This window comes from Gastrolobium bilobum, unplaced genomic scaffold (assembly GCF_033153095.1).
Source record: "Gastrolobium bilobum isolate Gb01-03AN ecotype WA unplaced genomic scaffold, APGP_CSIRO_Gbil_v1 utg28942, whole genome shotgun sequence".
Taxonomy (NCBI): domain Eukaryota; kingdom Viridiplantae; phylum Streptophyta; class Magnoliopsida; order Fabales; family Fabaceae; genus Gastrolobium; species Gastrolobium bilobum.
The window spans coordinates 50,262-67,993 of record NW_026895289.1 but is presented as its reverse complement, the minus strand read 5'-3'; the positions used below and the strand labels follow the sequence as shown (position 1 = coordinate 67,993).

The 17,732-nt window shown below is 38.2% G+C and overlaps 1 protein-coding gene across 1 annotated transcript; it reads left to right on the top strand.

The window, feature by feature from the left end:
- Nucleotides 1-233: 233 nt before the first annotated feature.
- Nucleotides 234-1,278, top strand: LOC133304544 (secreted RxLR effector protein 161-like). Its single transcript, XM_061504595.1, has 2 exons — nucleotides 234-658; nucleotides 1,167-1,278. Exons 1-2 carry the CDS (start codon nucleotides 234-236, stop codon nucleotides 1,276-1,278), a joined length of 537 nt encoding a protein of 178 aa, XP_061360579.1.
- Nucleotides 1,279-17,732: the final 16,454 nt, after the last annotated feature.

Here is a 17,732-nt window from a genome sequence, read left to right as displayed (position 1 = left end):
GCATCCGGGATCTTCGCCTCTCAAGAAGCCTATGCAAAAGGAAGTTTAGAGAAGTTTAAAATGAGTGATTGAAACCCGGTTTCAACCCCCATGGAACCCGGCGTTAAATTTTCAAGATATGATGGAGGAGAAAAGGTAGATCCGAGTATTTATCGGAGTCTAGTTGGAAGTCTGAGGTACTTGACGTGTACAAGGCTGAATCTGTGTCTGAGTGTTGGATCATAAGTCAGCTTATGGAAGACCCGGGGTACACTCACTGGAAGGCGGCTAAGAGAATTCTGAGATATGTGAAGGGAACAATCTCACAAGGACTTCATTACTGGAAGGCGGACAAATACAAACTAACGGGTTATTCAGATAATGATTGGTGCGGAGATGTTGATGATAGGAAGAGCACGGCTGGCTATGTGTTCTTCATGGGAAACACGGCGTTTACTTGGGTATCGAAGAAGGAACCTATTGTGACCCTGTCTACATGTGAAGCCGAGTATGTTGCGGCATCTTGGTGTGTTTGCCATGCAATATGGCTGAGTAATTTACTAAGCAAGCTGGAGCAAGAGCAAGTCGGCCCAACCGAGATTCGAGTTGACAACAGATCAGCGATCGAGTTAGCAAAGAACCCAGTTAACCATGAGAGAAGTAAGCATATTGATGTCAGGTTTCATTTCATCCGAGATCAAGTCAGAGAAGGAAAGGTGGAGCTCACTCATGTTGCAAGCCGAGATCAAGTTGGAGATATTTTCACAAAACCCCTGCCGACATTGTTGTTTGAGAATTGCAAGAAGAAGATGGGAATGAAGGACGGTAGAGACATTAAAGTTTAAGGGGGATTTTGTTGGGTTTAAACTTTATTTAATTAAAGAAAATAGAGAATGAAGAGTTTATGGTGAAGGGGTGTGTCCTTTAGGAATTTGTTAGTGGACATTAATGAGTTTAAAGTTTCTAAAAAGTAGTCATTATTATGTTTAGATTTCCTAAGATGGTCATTAGTATTCATAATCATTTGCTATTGTTTAAATAGCTCGTTGTAACTCTTGTAAAAGTGGCTTGGTAGAATCAGTAATTCAAAGAGGTATATTTCAAAGACTTGTTTGTGCGTTTGAGTGTTTGTGAGAAACACCATTATAGGACCTGTGAATTACATTGACAACTACCATAACTCACAGAAACAATCCCAAACCCATAAAGAGCTATATTCCCAAGCTCCAAACTGATTTGTGCTTGCATGCACTAAGAGGATTATGTGATTCACCAACTGGACATAATGGAAGTAAATAAGATGACAAAATATATCCTTCTAGCATACCTTAAGGGAAAACCGAACAATGAGGTGGAATGGAGTGGTGATTCTCGATTTACAGTCCCAAGCAAGTATTCCAATGTCTCACTAACCGCTGAAGGGGACAACAGCCAATGATTAAGTAATCTTTCTCACCCTTCAAGCGCAAGGGCTTGAGCTTGAAATCTGTGTGCAAGAGAAAGCTCCATCAAAATTGAATGGTGTGAGGAGGAACAAGAAAAGAGAGGAACACATTAACCCCTTTACTTGGTGAGGCTCGGCTGAACAAGAAGGGAAATAGAAGGGCACACTTTACTGTTCGGTCTACCTTCTTAGAAACTCACGACCTTGAGGGAAAATGGGGCGAAGACATGCAAGCTTAGATTCTCTTGCATTCCTTTAAGGTGCTTGCGACGTGAAGAGGGGAGAGAAGAGGAATGTGCTAGAAGCTTTTGTTACCTATCAATGAGGCTCACGGTTTCTTGTGTGGAGTAAATGAGGATGAGCTGAAATTTTCCTTTGAGTTCTTTCTCCATGGTTTTACGGTCTTGAGAGTAGGATAAGGGTGGGGTTAGATTCTAGTCACAATGGCCAGTCAAGATAGATGGCTTCTTCCCTTGATAGGCGCACATGAAAGGGATAAGGTGAGGCTAGTTACTTTTGACCAATATAAAAACATGCAAGAGGATTACTTTCCACCCATTAGTTGCATGGGTAACCCAAAAGCTGAATGAGTTTAGATAGTAAAGCAAGCAATCAGAATTTTCCACTCACCTATGCGCATGACAAAGGATTACAATGGAAATGGGTTTGCCATGTGGGGCTCCTAACCAATAGTGGACAGCCTCATAATTTTTCTAAGATAAGGTGGAAGGATCTCTAATTGATGAAAGCTGAACCTAAGTCCCACTTTGGACTCATGGGCCGCCGGCCATGGGGGAAATGGGTTCTAAAATTTAAGTTCAAAGGCTCTCATATCTTGAGAACCAACTCATGTCGTGTTAGTTTATGTATCATCTAATTATTAATTAATGGTTTTATTCAATGAGATAAAATTAATCACATACTTATAACTAACATTTCGATTTCCTAAAATACCTCCTCACACAATATTATGATTAACATAATTCTTTCATGATTTAATTTAAGTCCTCCCTAACTACACATATAGTCCGAGTTTGAGACAGCTTCCACGTTTCCAACTCAATTTTATATAACTTCTTAAATTCACGGGATGTTACATTTTGTCTCTCTCAAAAAAATTTGAATTTATAACAATAATACTATAAGAACATTTAAACTCAAATTAATAAAAAAATGGAGACTTTGAACGTGAAACACAAATCTTTTTTGTCATCTCTCACCCAAAACGACATAGTTTTTAAGTGACAAGACAGAATGTTAGGTCATGACAAACAATAAATCTATATATATATATATTGTTCTGTCATTGGGACAGAGATGTCCAGCCCAATAGGCTGGTATGTTTCTCTTGGATCTAGTGCCCTCTCCAAGGTATCTATGAAGGAGATACCCTTGAGTCAAGCAGATCACTGTGTTCAGAATACTATAACGGCGTTAGCCAATGGGGTGTGTGCGTGCGCACAGTGACCTATGTAGCACCGATACGACACGCGACACATGACACGACACGACACGACACTCCGACACGTCAATCCTAAAAAATTATGAATTTCGACACGTTGGGACACGTTTTAATATTAAATAATATTTTTAATTTATATAGTGTATATTTCATTTAATATTTAATAATTTAAAAAAATTGAAACTAAATTAATAATACCCATCAACACATTATAAAGATGGAAGTTTTAATAAAAAAAAAGAACTGGGATGAGAGATATATATAATATCAGATAGAGAGATCAAATCATATTAGAGAGAGAGATCAGAGAGAAGGAGATACAACAAGAGCATAATAGGAATTGACAACAATGATGCTAGATGATATCTTATCTACTTGTAGGGAAAAAAGACAAAAAAAATAAAATTGATATGATCAGGTGGAAGCTTTATTAATATATTTTGATTTTTTTTTGAAAAAAAAATTAAAAAAAATTTACAAAAATGCCATTTGATCGTGTCGGACACGGTCAAATTCGCGTGTCGGAATGGTCAACGTGTCGGAAAAAGTCAACCGCGTGTCCGACACCGTGTCGGAGCGTGTCGGACACGGCTCTTCCTGTTTTTACAAGTGTCTGTGCTTCCTTGACAGTGACAACATAACAGTAAGAGAGAGAGAGCATAACGTACCTTTAGGGTTTACCTTGTATTTATAGAGATTACCTGTGGGTAGTGTGGATGGGCCTTTGGTGCCTCTAATAAGGGCCCAAGCCTGCTTGCTATGCTGTCGTGTTAGGATTAGTATCCTTGATGGATATCTATCCATGATTATTACTGATTCAGATCTTGGATTGCCCCTTATTGGGCCTATCACTTAATGGGCCCCTAATATGGGTCCTTAACAGTTGCCCCTCAACCAGGCTACCTGGGTATCCGGGTTATCGGGGTGAATTTATTTGTGCATCTCTTCAGGCTTTTTGTTAGGCTGAGTGTGTGTGCGTTTTTGCAAACTTATATCGATGGGTTAAGCATCAACCCAGTGAGATATTTCTCGTACCCCATCTTCCTGGATTAGGGGTGGGCTTGAGCAGCTGGGGTCCAACTGGCGAGTTGCTGCTCAAACGTCAGCCCTTGTGCTTATTCCCAGTTTGTGGCTTTTTCTCGGATAATTTTTCCGCATTCCTTGTATTGGCAGGTTGAGCATCAACCTTTTCTGTATTCCTATTCCGAGTTGAGGATGTGCTTAAGTTGTTGGGATTCAACTGACGGATTGCCCTCAAGCATCTTACCTTAACTGGAGTATTATTTTTTTCTTTTGATTACTTGGTCAACGGGTTCTTGCATGAACCCGACAAGATACTTTTACATGGGCAACCGGGTAACGGATGTGCTTGAGTTGTTGGGATCCAACTGACAAGTTGCCCCCAAGCATCAGTCGTTCAACCCGGTTGATCGTTGTATATGTATATATTGTCTTTTTTGTTGATTTATGAGTGTTACTCATTTCATTCTGCCACGTGCTATAGCCTGCGTGCTTTAGCGTGCCGCAGCCTTTCTATGCCGTTTTTGCATTTCGTGCGCATTTATTGGCAGCATCGTTTCATTTGTCTAATCATTGCTTTTTTGAAGTGAAATGGCACTACTGACCCTGACCTTTGCCATTCGTGAGTGTTGTGGTAACCACCTACGGTTACTATGGTTACTAGCCACGACTACTGCAGTTATTTTTCATGATTGCTGCGGTTACCACTTACCACTTACAAGGTAATGACCCTTGTAGCCCTGACTTTTCCCATTCGTAACCCCAGTGGTACTATTCATGCCTATTTAAGCCTCCATCTCATATTACGTGCTTTCTTTACCTTCTAAGCATTGTGCAGCTACTGCGTTTCTTAGAGTGTCAGCGTCTCAAATGCATTTCTCCATCTTCTTGCTACTTCATCTTTTTTCATCAGGTATTTCACTCATCTTCTGTCTTTTGTTGCTTCTGTTTTAAGATGCCTGCATCTGGTCATCTGTCGGCGAGCATGCTTTTTCAATTTTGAACTATTTGCCCTGTATATGCCATTTCGTTGATTTTCTTTTATTTTCTCATTACACCCATAGTTTGCACTTTTCCAGAGGTTGTGGATTCCTTTCTGCTATTTTGGTGTTTATCACTTTGTCTTCCTCGTCCCCCCCTGTGCTATTCCACATCTAACCGTTATTTAGTTTTTTAACCAAATGAGGGGGAAAAACCCTCCTGCCTTAGCTTTTTTTTGTAAGGGGGAGAAGAAAGAAGATTCTGAATTTTTTAAAAAGATTCCCCCTGGTGCCCGTTTATGGCTTTGGGGGATTCCTAGGACCGAAGAGGAAGAACGTGAAGCCATGCTTCAAGGTTGCCGGGGTGGTAGATCTCGGAGGAGGACCGGGTTGTCTAACAGGGAGTTGGGGCCCTGCCGAGGGAGGGGTTCATCCAGCCAGGGTAGGGGTCGCTGTTGGGTGGTTTGCTGTTGGTGGAAAAATATATATGCTGATGGAGGACGTTCCTCTATTCTAAATTAGCAAGAGAAAATAGATTTGTTCCCTTACTTCCAACCCAAGTGCGCAAGTGCACGCATCAAGTAATAATGGGTGTATTAATGCTCAGATTATCGTTCCCATGAGGATAGAACTCTAAATAATGCCTTAAACTATTTTATAAAGAATGAAAATGAGAAGAAAAGTTAGTGATTGAACTGTCTGGTCAAACGTTCCCTACTGTCTTGACAACGTTCCTCAAGAACAGTAAGTTTAATCTGATGGCAAACAACTCCTCGCGTCGTTATATATGTGATCCTTCTTGATGAGAGAAGGCACGACAATAGTCATTGGAGATTGATAGATACAAGATTGAATAGAAAGAAAAAAAATAACATAGTAATAACTATAATCAAGAGACAACAAGGTGGATGATTTTAAAACAGTTTTTAACACAAGGAACAGATTTACTGCTCCATTCTTAAATAGTTATTTTATCTGCTCAAGACTTAACACTTTTTGGCTTTGTCCCAATTTCTTAACTGCCAACTCTGATTCCTCATCTCATTTACTAGATGACTCACAAGTTTCCATATTCCTATGGCTCCCTTGACTCCAACAGGTACTTGGTACTGAACCTTAAAATGGACGAAGTGGCCCTTTATTCCTAAGGTAACCAATAGTGTCGTTGCCAAAACACTACCTTCCCCCATTGGCTATGCTGTCTGAAATCCCTTCCTTAAGAAAGTTCCTTTCTCAGTATGTGTTCAATTTCCATTGATACACAATGAATATAGCTTACTTAGCCAGAGAAATACAAAAAGCTTCAGTACAAGAGTTTTGAAAATAATTCTTTAAGAGTTTTGCAGCTTATCCGTTCCACAGATACTTCAGCCCATGGCTTTTACTTTAAACACAATTATCCTAAACTGAAGTCCCATAGACCCGAGATTCAGCTCAGAGATAATGAGTGGAAAGGAAAGAAGAAACACTTATATTGAAATGAAACAAGAAAGATTACAACGAAATATAAAGTGGAGAAGATGGTTGATGCTCGTGAGGAGTCTTAAGGGGATGATACAGAATAAAGGAGAAATGTTGTCACTTATATATAGCTACAACTATACAAAATTAAACTACAAACTAAATAATATTAGGTGATCTCTTCTTAAGGAATTCGATCCCTTAGGAATTCGATGATGTCTTCGTGTTTGGGACGTCCTTTTTATAGGCAGAAGAGTGAGTGGCAATCTTGTAAAATCCCTTGGAGTTGGTTTCTTGACTGTATGGACAGGGCGGTGGCAACAGTGTTTGGAAGCTTGCAACTTGCTGGATGGGACAGTTATTGTTGAGTTTTGTCGTTTTCTTGCAGTCCCCCATGTCTTGCTTTCTTCTCAGCCAATGAGAACTCTTTATTCCCTGTTGTACATGTTTTTTCGTGCTTAATTGATGCACCGCCTCTGCTTTATGGAAACTTTGTTTCCATGTTTCCTGCAAAGTGACCAGAAGCATTAATTGAGTGGAGCAGGTGCAATAAATGCTCTCAATCTGTTCCTCTTTTAATATGTTTTCCAAAGGATTATGTCATCATCCGTTCCCCCACTGTTTTTTTGTCACAAAAATGTAAAACAAGTGATTTTCATGCTGAAGTTGCTCATCAGATGAGGGAACAGATGGTATTTTGCCATCAAAATGGGCTTAGATGGTAACAAATTTATGTCCCATCAAACACCCCAAAACTAAACTATTGGTTGTCCTCAAACAACTCAGAAATAGTGGTTTAGACTGCTCAATTTCAAAGAATAGTTCTACAGAAAAAAACTTGAGCCAATGAGCAATCATAATCTTTTCAAAAAATGAACTACTTTCCATAGGTAACAAGTAAAAAGAATTTGTTCCAAGGTAAGTGAAGGTTGCTGATCATCTGTCTCATTATCACTCAGGGCTTGGTGTTTTCTCTGTCAATTCCTGGATGTGATTCTTCAGAACTTGCATTTCTGCTGCTTTCCTATGAAGTGCATATGTCTTCCTTTCTAAGGATCTTTTGAAAGGAAGGTGAGGTGTGGAAGAATGGTGGTCATAATCATGGGGCCAAGGAACGTTCATTTTTGTGTTTTTGAACTGGACTTTTCCTGTTTGAGGGAACACCTTGTCTTTTTGTACCTTTTCTTCCCTTGAAGGAAGATTTTCTGGTATCTTCTTCTGAATTCTTTTGAATGGTTGTTCCCATTTTTTTGTTTTCCTTCTTCCGTCAGGATGAAGGACTTCCGGATTATGTATGAAAGAATGGAGGAGAGGGTGAAGGAAGCTGAGGGTAATGCCTAGCTTTACCGGGGTGAACTTGAGAAGTCGATCACCGACTCCTTCTATAATGCCCTTAATCAACTCCAAGTACTTAATCCAAATGTGTCTTTGAACATAATTGGCTTAAATGCTCGTGCGTATGTCGACAATGGTCAAATCATTCCACCTGTTGGTACCTCTCCCTCTAGTGTCTCGGTTACTCAATCTGAGAGAGAATGTGCTGTCGTTGAGATCAAGGCGCCTGAAGAGCCTCCTGCTGGAAAAACTCAATGAAGGTCCGGGATGCTGGTTACCTTTGTAATTTCTATTTGGGGCCTTTGAGCTCCCTTTTTACTTATTTTTAATATTGCCGGTTTTACTTCGATTTAAATTTGCTCTTTGAGCCTATCTCATATTCCGCTTTATGATTTGACATCTTGCGTTTCTTACTTCCTGAATTTACCATAAATGCATTTATCTAGGTATTTGATTTTTTAATCCGACATGTTCCCCCGAAGCCTTCAGTCAATTTTCGTAAAAGTTTAGCTTGTCTTTGCCTTTTTTGACAAATGGGCTTCTGCCTTGACTATCTAAGTTTATAACTTAGGCAATTTTCTCATATTTCAAACCTTGTCCGAGTTGTCCCATCCTGGTTGAGTTGCAACTTAGGTTGATTTTACTTTTGTAACTCGGGCTTTTCCGATTTATGCGTTAAGCTTTATCCAAGTTTTACCCCATATTCATTGGTTATTTTTTCAACTCGAATAAATTTACTAAACCCGTGCATTTTCGAGTTTTATATTCTTGACCTGGCCGAGGTCAAAGCATTGTACGAATTCCGCTTTCTGTCATTCTCCATGACGCATGTTTGTTTTGACTTAACCGTTTTGGTAAGCCTGTATTAATAATGGACCTCGTCTTTACTGACTTAACCATTTGAATTTTGAATTTTGTAATTCAACTTTATCTAAGATAAAGACAACACTGTCACCTGTCCCTTTTGGTGCTTAGACTGAAATAAGGAGCATTTTGACTTGATCAGAGTCACTATGACAAATTGTACTTATACCTCAGATTTCGTATTGATGCATTGAAAGTAGACACGGACAAATCTTTTAAAAAGAAAAATTCCTCATTTATTGATGTCAAATTGTTTGCTACATGAATTTGCCGGCATATTCGACTTTAGTCAGATCCCTAATAGAGGAAAAAACTTCATCTAGGAAACTTTAAATAAATTGAAATATTGAAATATTTAGAAGGCGGATTCCAGATTTAGCTGTAATATATTTTCAGCTTATCCGCATTCCAGGTCCGCTTAATTTCTTTGCCTTCCACTGTTTCTAGGATATAGGCTCCTTTTCCGAGCTTTTCTCTAACTCGGTATGGTCATTCCCAGTTTGCAGCTAACTTTCCATCTCTGGCATTATTATTTATAATATCCGCTCTCCTGAGTACTAAATCATTTTTCTCAAAGATTCTTGGCCTCACTTTTTTGTTATATCTGACTGCCATCTACCGCTTGGCCATCATATCCCGGCAGTGAGCTGCAACCCGAGATTCGTCAGCAAGGTCTAACTCGGCAGTGAGTAGCTTGTTGTTCTGCTGCTCGCCTTGCTCGTTACTATTCATCTTTCTCCATGAAGGTTCTTCGATTTCCACCGGGATCATGACTTCGCGGCCATATGTCAGTCAAAAAGGAGTTTCCCATGTTGCAGTTTGGATACTCGTTATGTATCCCCAAAGGACAAAGTATAGCTGCTGAATCCAGCTTTCTTCGGCATTAAACATTCATTTTTGAGACCGCCCACAATTACCTTGTTTGCTACTTCAGCTTGTCCATTCGACTGTGGGTGCTCCGCAGATGCAAAGCGATGTTTGACTTGTAAGTCTATCATCAATTGTTGGAACCTTTTATCAGTAAACTACGTTCCATTATCAGTTACCACCTCGGCCGGTATTCCAAACCTGGAGACAATATTCCGTTCAAAGAACCTTTGTACTCTAGCCGAGGTGATGGTGGTGACCGGTTCTGCTTCTATCCATTTTGTGAAGTAATCCACAGCTACAATCAACCACTTTAATTGTCCTTCAGCAGCTTTGAAGGGTTCCAGCAGATCCATTCCCCATTTGAAAAAGGGTCATGGAGCCGAGATATATTTCAGTTCTTCAGGTGGTGAAAGAATTAGTTTGGTATGCTTCTGGCAGCTGTCACATCTTTTGACATATTCTTTAGCGTCTGCCTCCATAGTCGGCCAATAATAACCAGCTCGGAGGGCCTTTCTAGCCAAAGCTTTTCCTCCCATATGATGTCCATTGGTACCTACATGTATCTCGGACATAACATATTCTGCTTCTTCCGAGTTTAAGCATTTTAGCATGGGGATATGCAACCCCTTCCTACACAGCTGATTATTCACAATCGTGTATTGTGCTGCATCTCGAACCAGCTTCCTGGATTCCAGTCGATCCTCTAGCAATATTCCTTTCTCAAGGTATACCACTATGGGTTTCCTCCAGTCATTTGCCAAGGTGATGATCATCACACAACTCAGTATAGTTATGCTTTGTTGTACCACGATTTTGTGGTTACCTGGATTTTTGGTACTTGCCAATTTAGGCAAGATATCAAATCGGCAATTTTCCCCTCGAGGAATATGAGTAACTTGCACTTCATCGAAATCGGCCATCATCTTCTGAACCTTGCTCAGGTATTTAATCAGGAAAGGACCTTTGGCCTGATATTTTCCTTCTATCTATGAAGTTACCAATTGCGAGTCACTGAAGATTTTTACCTTCTTAGCTCCGTGTTCTTTAGCCTGCATCAATCCGGCTATCAAAGCTTCATACTCTGCTTGATTGTTAGAAGTTGGGAATCCCAAATTCAAGGAGTGTTCTATTGTCACTCCTTCTGGGCTTTCAAGTATGATTCCAGCTCCACTTCCTTTATCGTTGGAGGATCTATCTACGTAGACCTTCCATGCATCCCCAGATTCGCTATGTTTCTGGTTCACCAGTGTTAACTCCATTATGAAGTCGGCCAGAGCTTGTGACTTGATGGCCTTCCGACTTTCATATGCTATGTCATACTCACTGAGCTCAATTGCCCAGTTAGTCATTCGACCTGCAAGGTACGGCTTGTGTAACACCTGCCATATAGGTTGATTAGTCCGAACTATAATTTGATGTCCCTGGAAATATGGCCGCAATCTTCTAGCCGTAATGAGGAAAGTAAAGGCCACCTTTTCCAGATTTTGATATCTGACCTCTGCACCTTGCAAGGCTCTGCTGATGAAATAAATCGGCTCTTGGCCTTTATCAGTTTCCTTGATCAGAATCGCACTTATTGCCTCTTCCCCCTCAGCCAGGTACAAGATCCAAGTATCTCCTGGTTCTGGCTTTGAGAGTACTGGTGGGGTTGCCAAACATTTCTTGACTTTTTCAAACGCGGCTTGACATTCTGGGTTCCAGCCTTCCCTTGCTTCCTTTTTTAACAATATAAAGAAGGGGAGGGCAATTTCAGCAGATTTTGGCAAGAAACGGGTTAGTGCAGCTAATCTACCAGTTAACTGTTGAACCTCCTTTTTATTTTGAGCTACCTTCATATCGAGTACTGCTTTGCACTTGTCTGGGTTTGCTTCAATTCCTCTATGGGTTAACATGAAACCCAAAAACTTCCCAGCTGGAACTCCAAACACACATTTTATCGGGTTTAGACGGATGCGATACTTCTTGAGCTTTTGAAAAGTCTGCTCAAGATCCTGGACACGGTTTTTCATATCAAATAATTTTACAATCATATCGTCAATGTATACTTCTACATTTTTGCCCAGCTGATCTTCAAACACCTTATTCATCATCCTTTGATAAGTTGCCATTGAGTTTTTAAGCCAAAACGGCATCACATTGTAGCAGTAGTTGGCTTTTTCAGCAATAAAGGCGGTTTTTTCTTGATCTCCCGGGTACATTAGAATCTGGTTGTACCCAGAATATGCATCCATGAAAGACAGCAATTAAAATCCAGTCGAGTTGTCTACCAGCTAGTCTATGTTAGGCATAGGGTAGGAGTCTTTTGGGCAGACCTTGTTCAAATCCGTATAATCAGTACAGACTCTCCACTTCCCGTTTGGTTTTTTCACCATCACCACGTTCGCAAGCCATGTTGTGTATGGTATTTCCCGAATAAACCCCGCATCCAGCAACTCCTTCACGTGTTCTTCCAGGACTTGTTTTCGTTCCGGTCCCAACTTCCTTTTCTTTTGAGAAACTGGTGTAGATCCGGGGTAACATGCCAGCTTGTGGCAGCATAAGGCAGGATCTATCCCTGGTATCTCTGATGAATTCCATGCAAAGGCATTCGTGTTGCTTTTGAGGAACTATAGTTTTACCAATTCGGGTAAATTGACCAGGTTCCTTCCCCAATGCAAGATCTTCTAATTCTCCATCAGGCTCGGGCCTCGGGATTATTTTTTCTCTCATGTCCAGTTCAACCACCTTAACAGGCTTCCTTGAGTGGTGAGAAATTGTGTTCTTGCCAAGTTTATCCACTGGATGAATCTGGGGTGGACTCGACTATCCGTCTTCATTTTCTTTGACGGTGTCAAAACAGCATCCCCTAAATTCCTTTTGATCTTCACAAACAGTAATTATTTCATTTTTATTGCTTACCATTTTTATTTTCTGGTGCTTCGTGGAAACCAGCATGTCCCACTGGTGTATGGTTGGTCTTCCCAGAATTATATTATATTCTGATAGGAAATCAACCACTATAAATCTAACCCGTTCTGATTTGAACGCTTCTTTTGTTCCCAAGGTCAACCTGAGATCTATATAGCCTTTAGGAGGTGTATGTTCTCCATTAAAAGCTATCAAGGTCGTTTTGCAAGGTTTGAGGTCCTCCTCATCCAGATTCATCTTTTTGAAAGCATCCCACAGTATGATGTCGGCACTGCTCCCTGCATCGATGAAAATCTTCTTAACCGAGCAATTTACCAAGGTTCCAGTAATGACTAATACGTCTACATATCCCAGCAACACACCATGCATGTCCTCTTTTGTGAAATACAAGAGAGGAGGGTCTAGTTTTCTTAGGTCTTCCTTGAATTTAGGACGATCTCGAATAGAGAGAACCTCTTTCAGATACTTCCGTCTGGCACTTACAGTGTCTCCTCCTCCTCCAAGGGCTCCACTAATTACATTGTAGTCAAATTCCGCTTCCGGGAACTCGTCATGGGTGGAATCATTTTCTGATTCCTTTCATCATTGTTTTTCTTTTCAGGAACCGGGCTTTTACTTCTATTTCTGTTTCTCGACTTACTTTTGTTATTTTTGGAACCCTGGGTTTTGATCACATACTAGCGTAATCTTCCATCTCTAGCAAATTTCTCCACTGCATCTCGGAGATCCTAGCATTGGTCGGTAGTGTGACCCGGACCATCATGAAAAGCACAGTACTTAGACTTGTCCATACTACCTCTGTCAAATATGGGCCGAGGTCTTTCTACTTTCTTCATCTCCATCATTGCCACTTCCCTCCAGATCTGAGAGCGTGGTGCGTTCAACGGTGTGTACTTCTCATATCTTCCAACTTTATGTTGGCCATCCGGGATTCTGACCCTTGAGTTTTTTTTCTTATTGTCAGCTCTTTCTTTTCCTTTCGGGTCGGGCTTCTCCTTCTCGGGCTAATTCTTTTACCCTCTTCAGATTGCGCATTTACAATCTCCATTTGCTCGAGTTTGAGGTACTTCTTAGAATGGGTTCTGAATTCTTCCAACGTCCTCACCGGGTCCTTATAAACCGACTTGGCTAGCCTGGATGCACCATCCAAACCAGCCACAATGAGATGTACATGGACGTTCTCTTGTAAACCTAGTACCTGCAATGCAGCGTCCTTGAACCGATTGAGGTATCTCTGGAGTGTTTCTCCGGGTTGTTGACGTATCTTTCCAAGTGAGAATTCAGACTTCGGATGTTTCTTGCTTGTTGCAAAATTTAAGAGGAACTTCTCCCCAAATTCCTCAAAAGACCCAATGGAGTTGGCAGGTAAGGTAGATAACCAAGCCTGCGCAGCCCCTGTCAGGGTTATGGAAAATATCTGAGATATGAGAGTTTTGGCCTGTGCAATAGTGTTTTGGCCATTCGCTGTCTGGTTTTCCAAGTTCGGGTTTGTTGTGTTCATCATATTGGGCCTTTCACGGTTTTCCACCTCAGCAACCCTGTTCTGATGAACCAAGTTACAATTTCCTTCCCAGCCATTGGCACACTGGCCTTCATTTTCTGTTGCCCCTGGTCCAGTTAGCTCCATTAAGCGCTGTTGCAGGTCTCGCATTTCCCTGTTATTTTCCTCTCGTATCGTCTGGAAATCTTGTTGCAGCTGAAGGTTATTACGATTTTCCATCTCTGTAATTCGTTGCATAATCGCAGCAAATACATTCTGAGCCAGCCGAGTGTCTGGATCGGCTGATTGGGCAATGCGCGCAGCAAGATCCCCGGATGCTGGGGAGGGTTATTCCTCGCTGGAGCCATAATTGGAGCCGCGCCCCTATCATGACGCGTTGAGTGGAAGCGGTGTCCGAGACATCTTCACTGACATGGACATGATCATAGTCCACATCGTTTCCTAGCTGGTTTTGAGGCTGATTTAACTCTTCCAGAACTGGATCCAGCGGTTGATTCTGGTTTTGGGGTGGCTGCTGGCTACTGCTCATTGTTTGGATTGCCATCCTTTGTCAGATTGGTGGGAACTTCAAATTCAGAGAAGAATTCCCCACAGACGGCGCCAATGTTCTGTCCTTGGGACAAAGATGTCCAACCCAATAGGCTGGTATGTTTCTCTTGTATCTAGTGCCCTCTCCAAGGTATTTACGAAGGAGATACCCTTGAGTCAAGCAGATCACTGTGCACAGAATACTATAACGGCGTTAGCCAATGGGGTGTGTGTGCGCATAGTGACAACATAATAATAAGAGAGAGAGAGAGAGCGTAACGTACTTTTAGGGTTTACCTTGTATTTATAGAGGTTACCTGTGGGTAGTGTGGATGGGCCTTTAGTGCCTCTGATAAGGGACCAAGCCTGCTTGCTATGCTGTCGTGTTAGGATTAGTATCCTTGATGGATATCTATCCGTGATTATTACTGATTCAGATCTTGGATTGCCCCTTGTTGGGCCTATCACTTATTGGGCCCCTTATATGGGTCCATAATAGTTGCATTTAAGTTTTTATATTTTATCTCAGAGATATGGACTTTCATTTATTACAACAGATTTACAAAATAATAATAAATAATTATTTTTTGCAACGATTTGTGTCATAAGCATTTAAAATTTTATAAATTTATATTTACAAAAATTCAAATCAGATTTAGGAATTTAATTATAAAAGAAGAAGAATAAAAATTTAATTTAATTATAAATTTTTTTTGGTGGGCCGGTCCTCTGGACCGAGGCCTAGTTTGCCACCTCTAACTATCAGCATGTAATAGATTTTTATATTCATCCACACAAAAAGGTTCTTTTAGTCGCATTTAGATTTTTATATTTTATCTCTAATATGAACTTTCATTTATTACAATCACATTTAAAAAACAATAATAAATAATTATTTTTTGAAAGGATTTGTGTCGTTAGTATTTGGAATTTTACAAATTTGTATCTACAGAAATTAAAATCAGATTTATGAATATAATTATAAAAAAGAATGATGGAATTTTAATTTAATTATAAAAATATGTTGGTGGGTCGGCCCTCTGGGCCGAGCCCAGTTTGCCACCTCTAACTATTAGCATGCAATAGATTTATATATTTATACACAAAAAAAGGCTCTTACAGTTGTGTCTAGGTTTTTATATTTTATCTCAAATATGAACTTTCATTTGTTACAATCATATTTAAAAAATAATAATAAATAATTAATTTTTGGGTTCGCTTTTTCTGCAGTTATTGCAGATAAGTTATCTGCAGTAAGCCCAATGCGACGTCGTTTTGGGGCGGAAATCATGGTATTTTTATAATTTTAATTTATTTCAGGGTTATAATAATCTTTATATTTATAATTTTTTTAGATTTCAATAATATAAGCCCAATACTTATTTGCAGTAACTGCAGAAATATTTTTTCCACTTTTTGGAATATTACAATCTATTCATTACTTCGCAACTAATCCGATTCGAGGCGGGTGGAGGATTAAGGCTTAATAATTTATATTTAATATTAATACAGCTGATTCACAACCAAAATATTAAACTTTTTTTCCAACTATGAAGTTTAAATTTCAAATATAAATTATTTTTTATCAACTATAAATATATTTTTATAATTTTAAATAGATTTTTTTACTCTATAATTTTATATTAAATTTAAATTTATAATATACGTCTTTTTTCCACCGCAGAAACATTAAATGCTGAAATCTTTTCCCACCTATCAAGTTCAAACCTCAAATTTAAAAAGTTTAAATTATTAATAGAATTAATATTTTTTTCATACTAAAAGTAGGGAAAAACATTCATAGAAGGTTCTGCACTTTTTCAAAGTAATAGCTTTTAGTTATTCATTCACGGCATAGGAAATTGTGTTAATTATACTCTTGCAATAAAAAAATGAAAGTTTTAATTTAGTATACAAGAAATTAAAATTTTCATTTTTATAGTTATTAAATTTTTATAATTTTTTTTTACAGAATGATAGAGGTCATTTTATTTTTTATTTAAATTTAAAATTTAAATCCTTTTGTATTAATTTGTGATTTTTATATGTTTTTTAAAATTGGTTATACATGTATATTTAAAATGTTTATGTTAAATATATATTTTTTAAATATTTGTTTCGAATATTTTTCTCTTTTGGTATTACTTTTAAATTAAAATTGTAATAAATATTCTTTTAAAGTGTAAATTTGTCATTTCTTATTTTTTTATATACATTTAAAATTTAAATTACTTTTTATGAACTATACATATATTTTATAATTTTAAATATTTTTTATTTAATTTTTAATTTTATATTAAATTCAAATTTCTTATATAGAAATCTTTTTCCCATTACAAAAATATAAATTGCTGAACTCTTTTTTGACTTTTCAAGTTAAAAATTCAAATGTAAAAAATTTGAAATTTAAATATTCAATATTTTTCCACCCAATATACATAATAATTAATAATATTAATAATCTTAATAATTTTCCATATAGAAAGTAGTGGGAAACATGGATAGAAGAATATGCACATTTTTCAAGTAATAGTTTTTAGTTTTCATTTATGACATATGAAATTGTGTTATTTATACTTTTACATCAAAAGAATGAAAGTTTAATTTGTTTGTTATATATTAAATTAAAAACTTTTTTTTTTAATGATTAAACTTTATTATTTATTATTTACCGAATGATATATATCTTTTTTATTTTTATTTAAATATTAAATTTAAATTCATTTATTTTCATAATGCATATTTTTATAACCCTGAAATAAATTAAAATTATAAATAAACCATGATTTCCGCCCCAAAAGAAGTCATTTCGGCAAACATTAGATAAAGTTGTCTAAAGTGAATACCCTTAAAGGATAACTAACCAATTATCCTAACAATATAAAACAATAAGGCTGCTAAGGATAGAGTCCCTATCCCAACAAAAAGGAAGTTAAATCCTACTATAACTGGGAGATCTACACAAGCCCAAGAGATAACCCTTATAAATAAGAGGTTAAAGACCCCAGGTACATACTCTGAACTCATTTATTACTTCTACCCATACTGTGCACACACCCACGTCTCGGCTATAAGCTTATTGCTTGTGCGCAGTGATGGGGATATTGGCTATAAGTCAACCAAGATACCTATCTATAGGATATCTCTGAGCGCATATCCTTGAGGTATCATTATACGGTTTAATAGAACCGAACTAAGTAACTTTAGAAAAATCGAACCCTTAAAATGAACAAATATGAGTTGATACAAAATAGTATTCTACTTAATGACAATATAAAATATTATTCTACTTAATAACAAACTGATTTCATTCGATTTTTTAAAATATAAAATACTATTTTGAAACACGGTTATTAGAAAAACAGTAATTAGAATACTCTG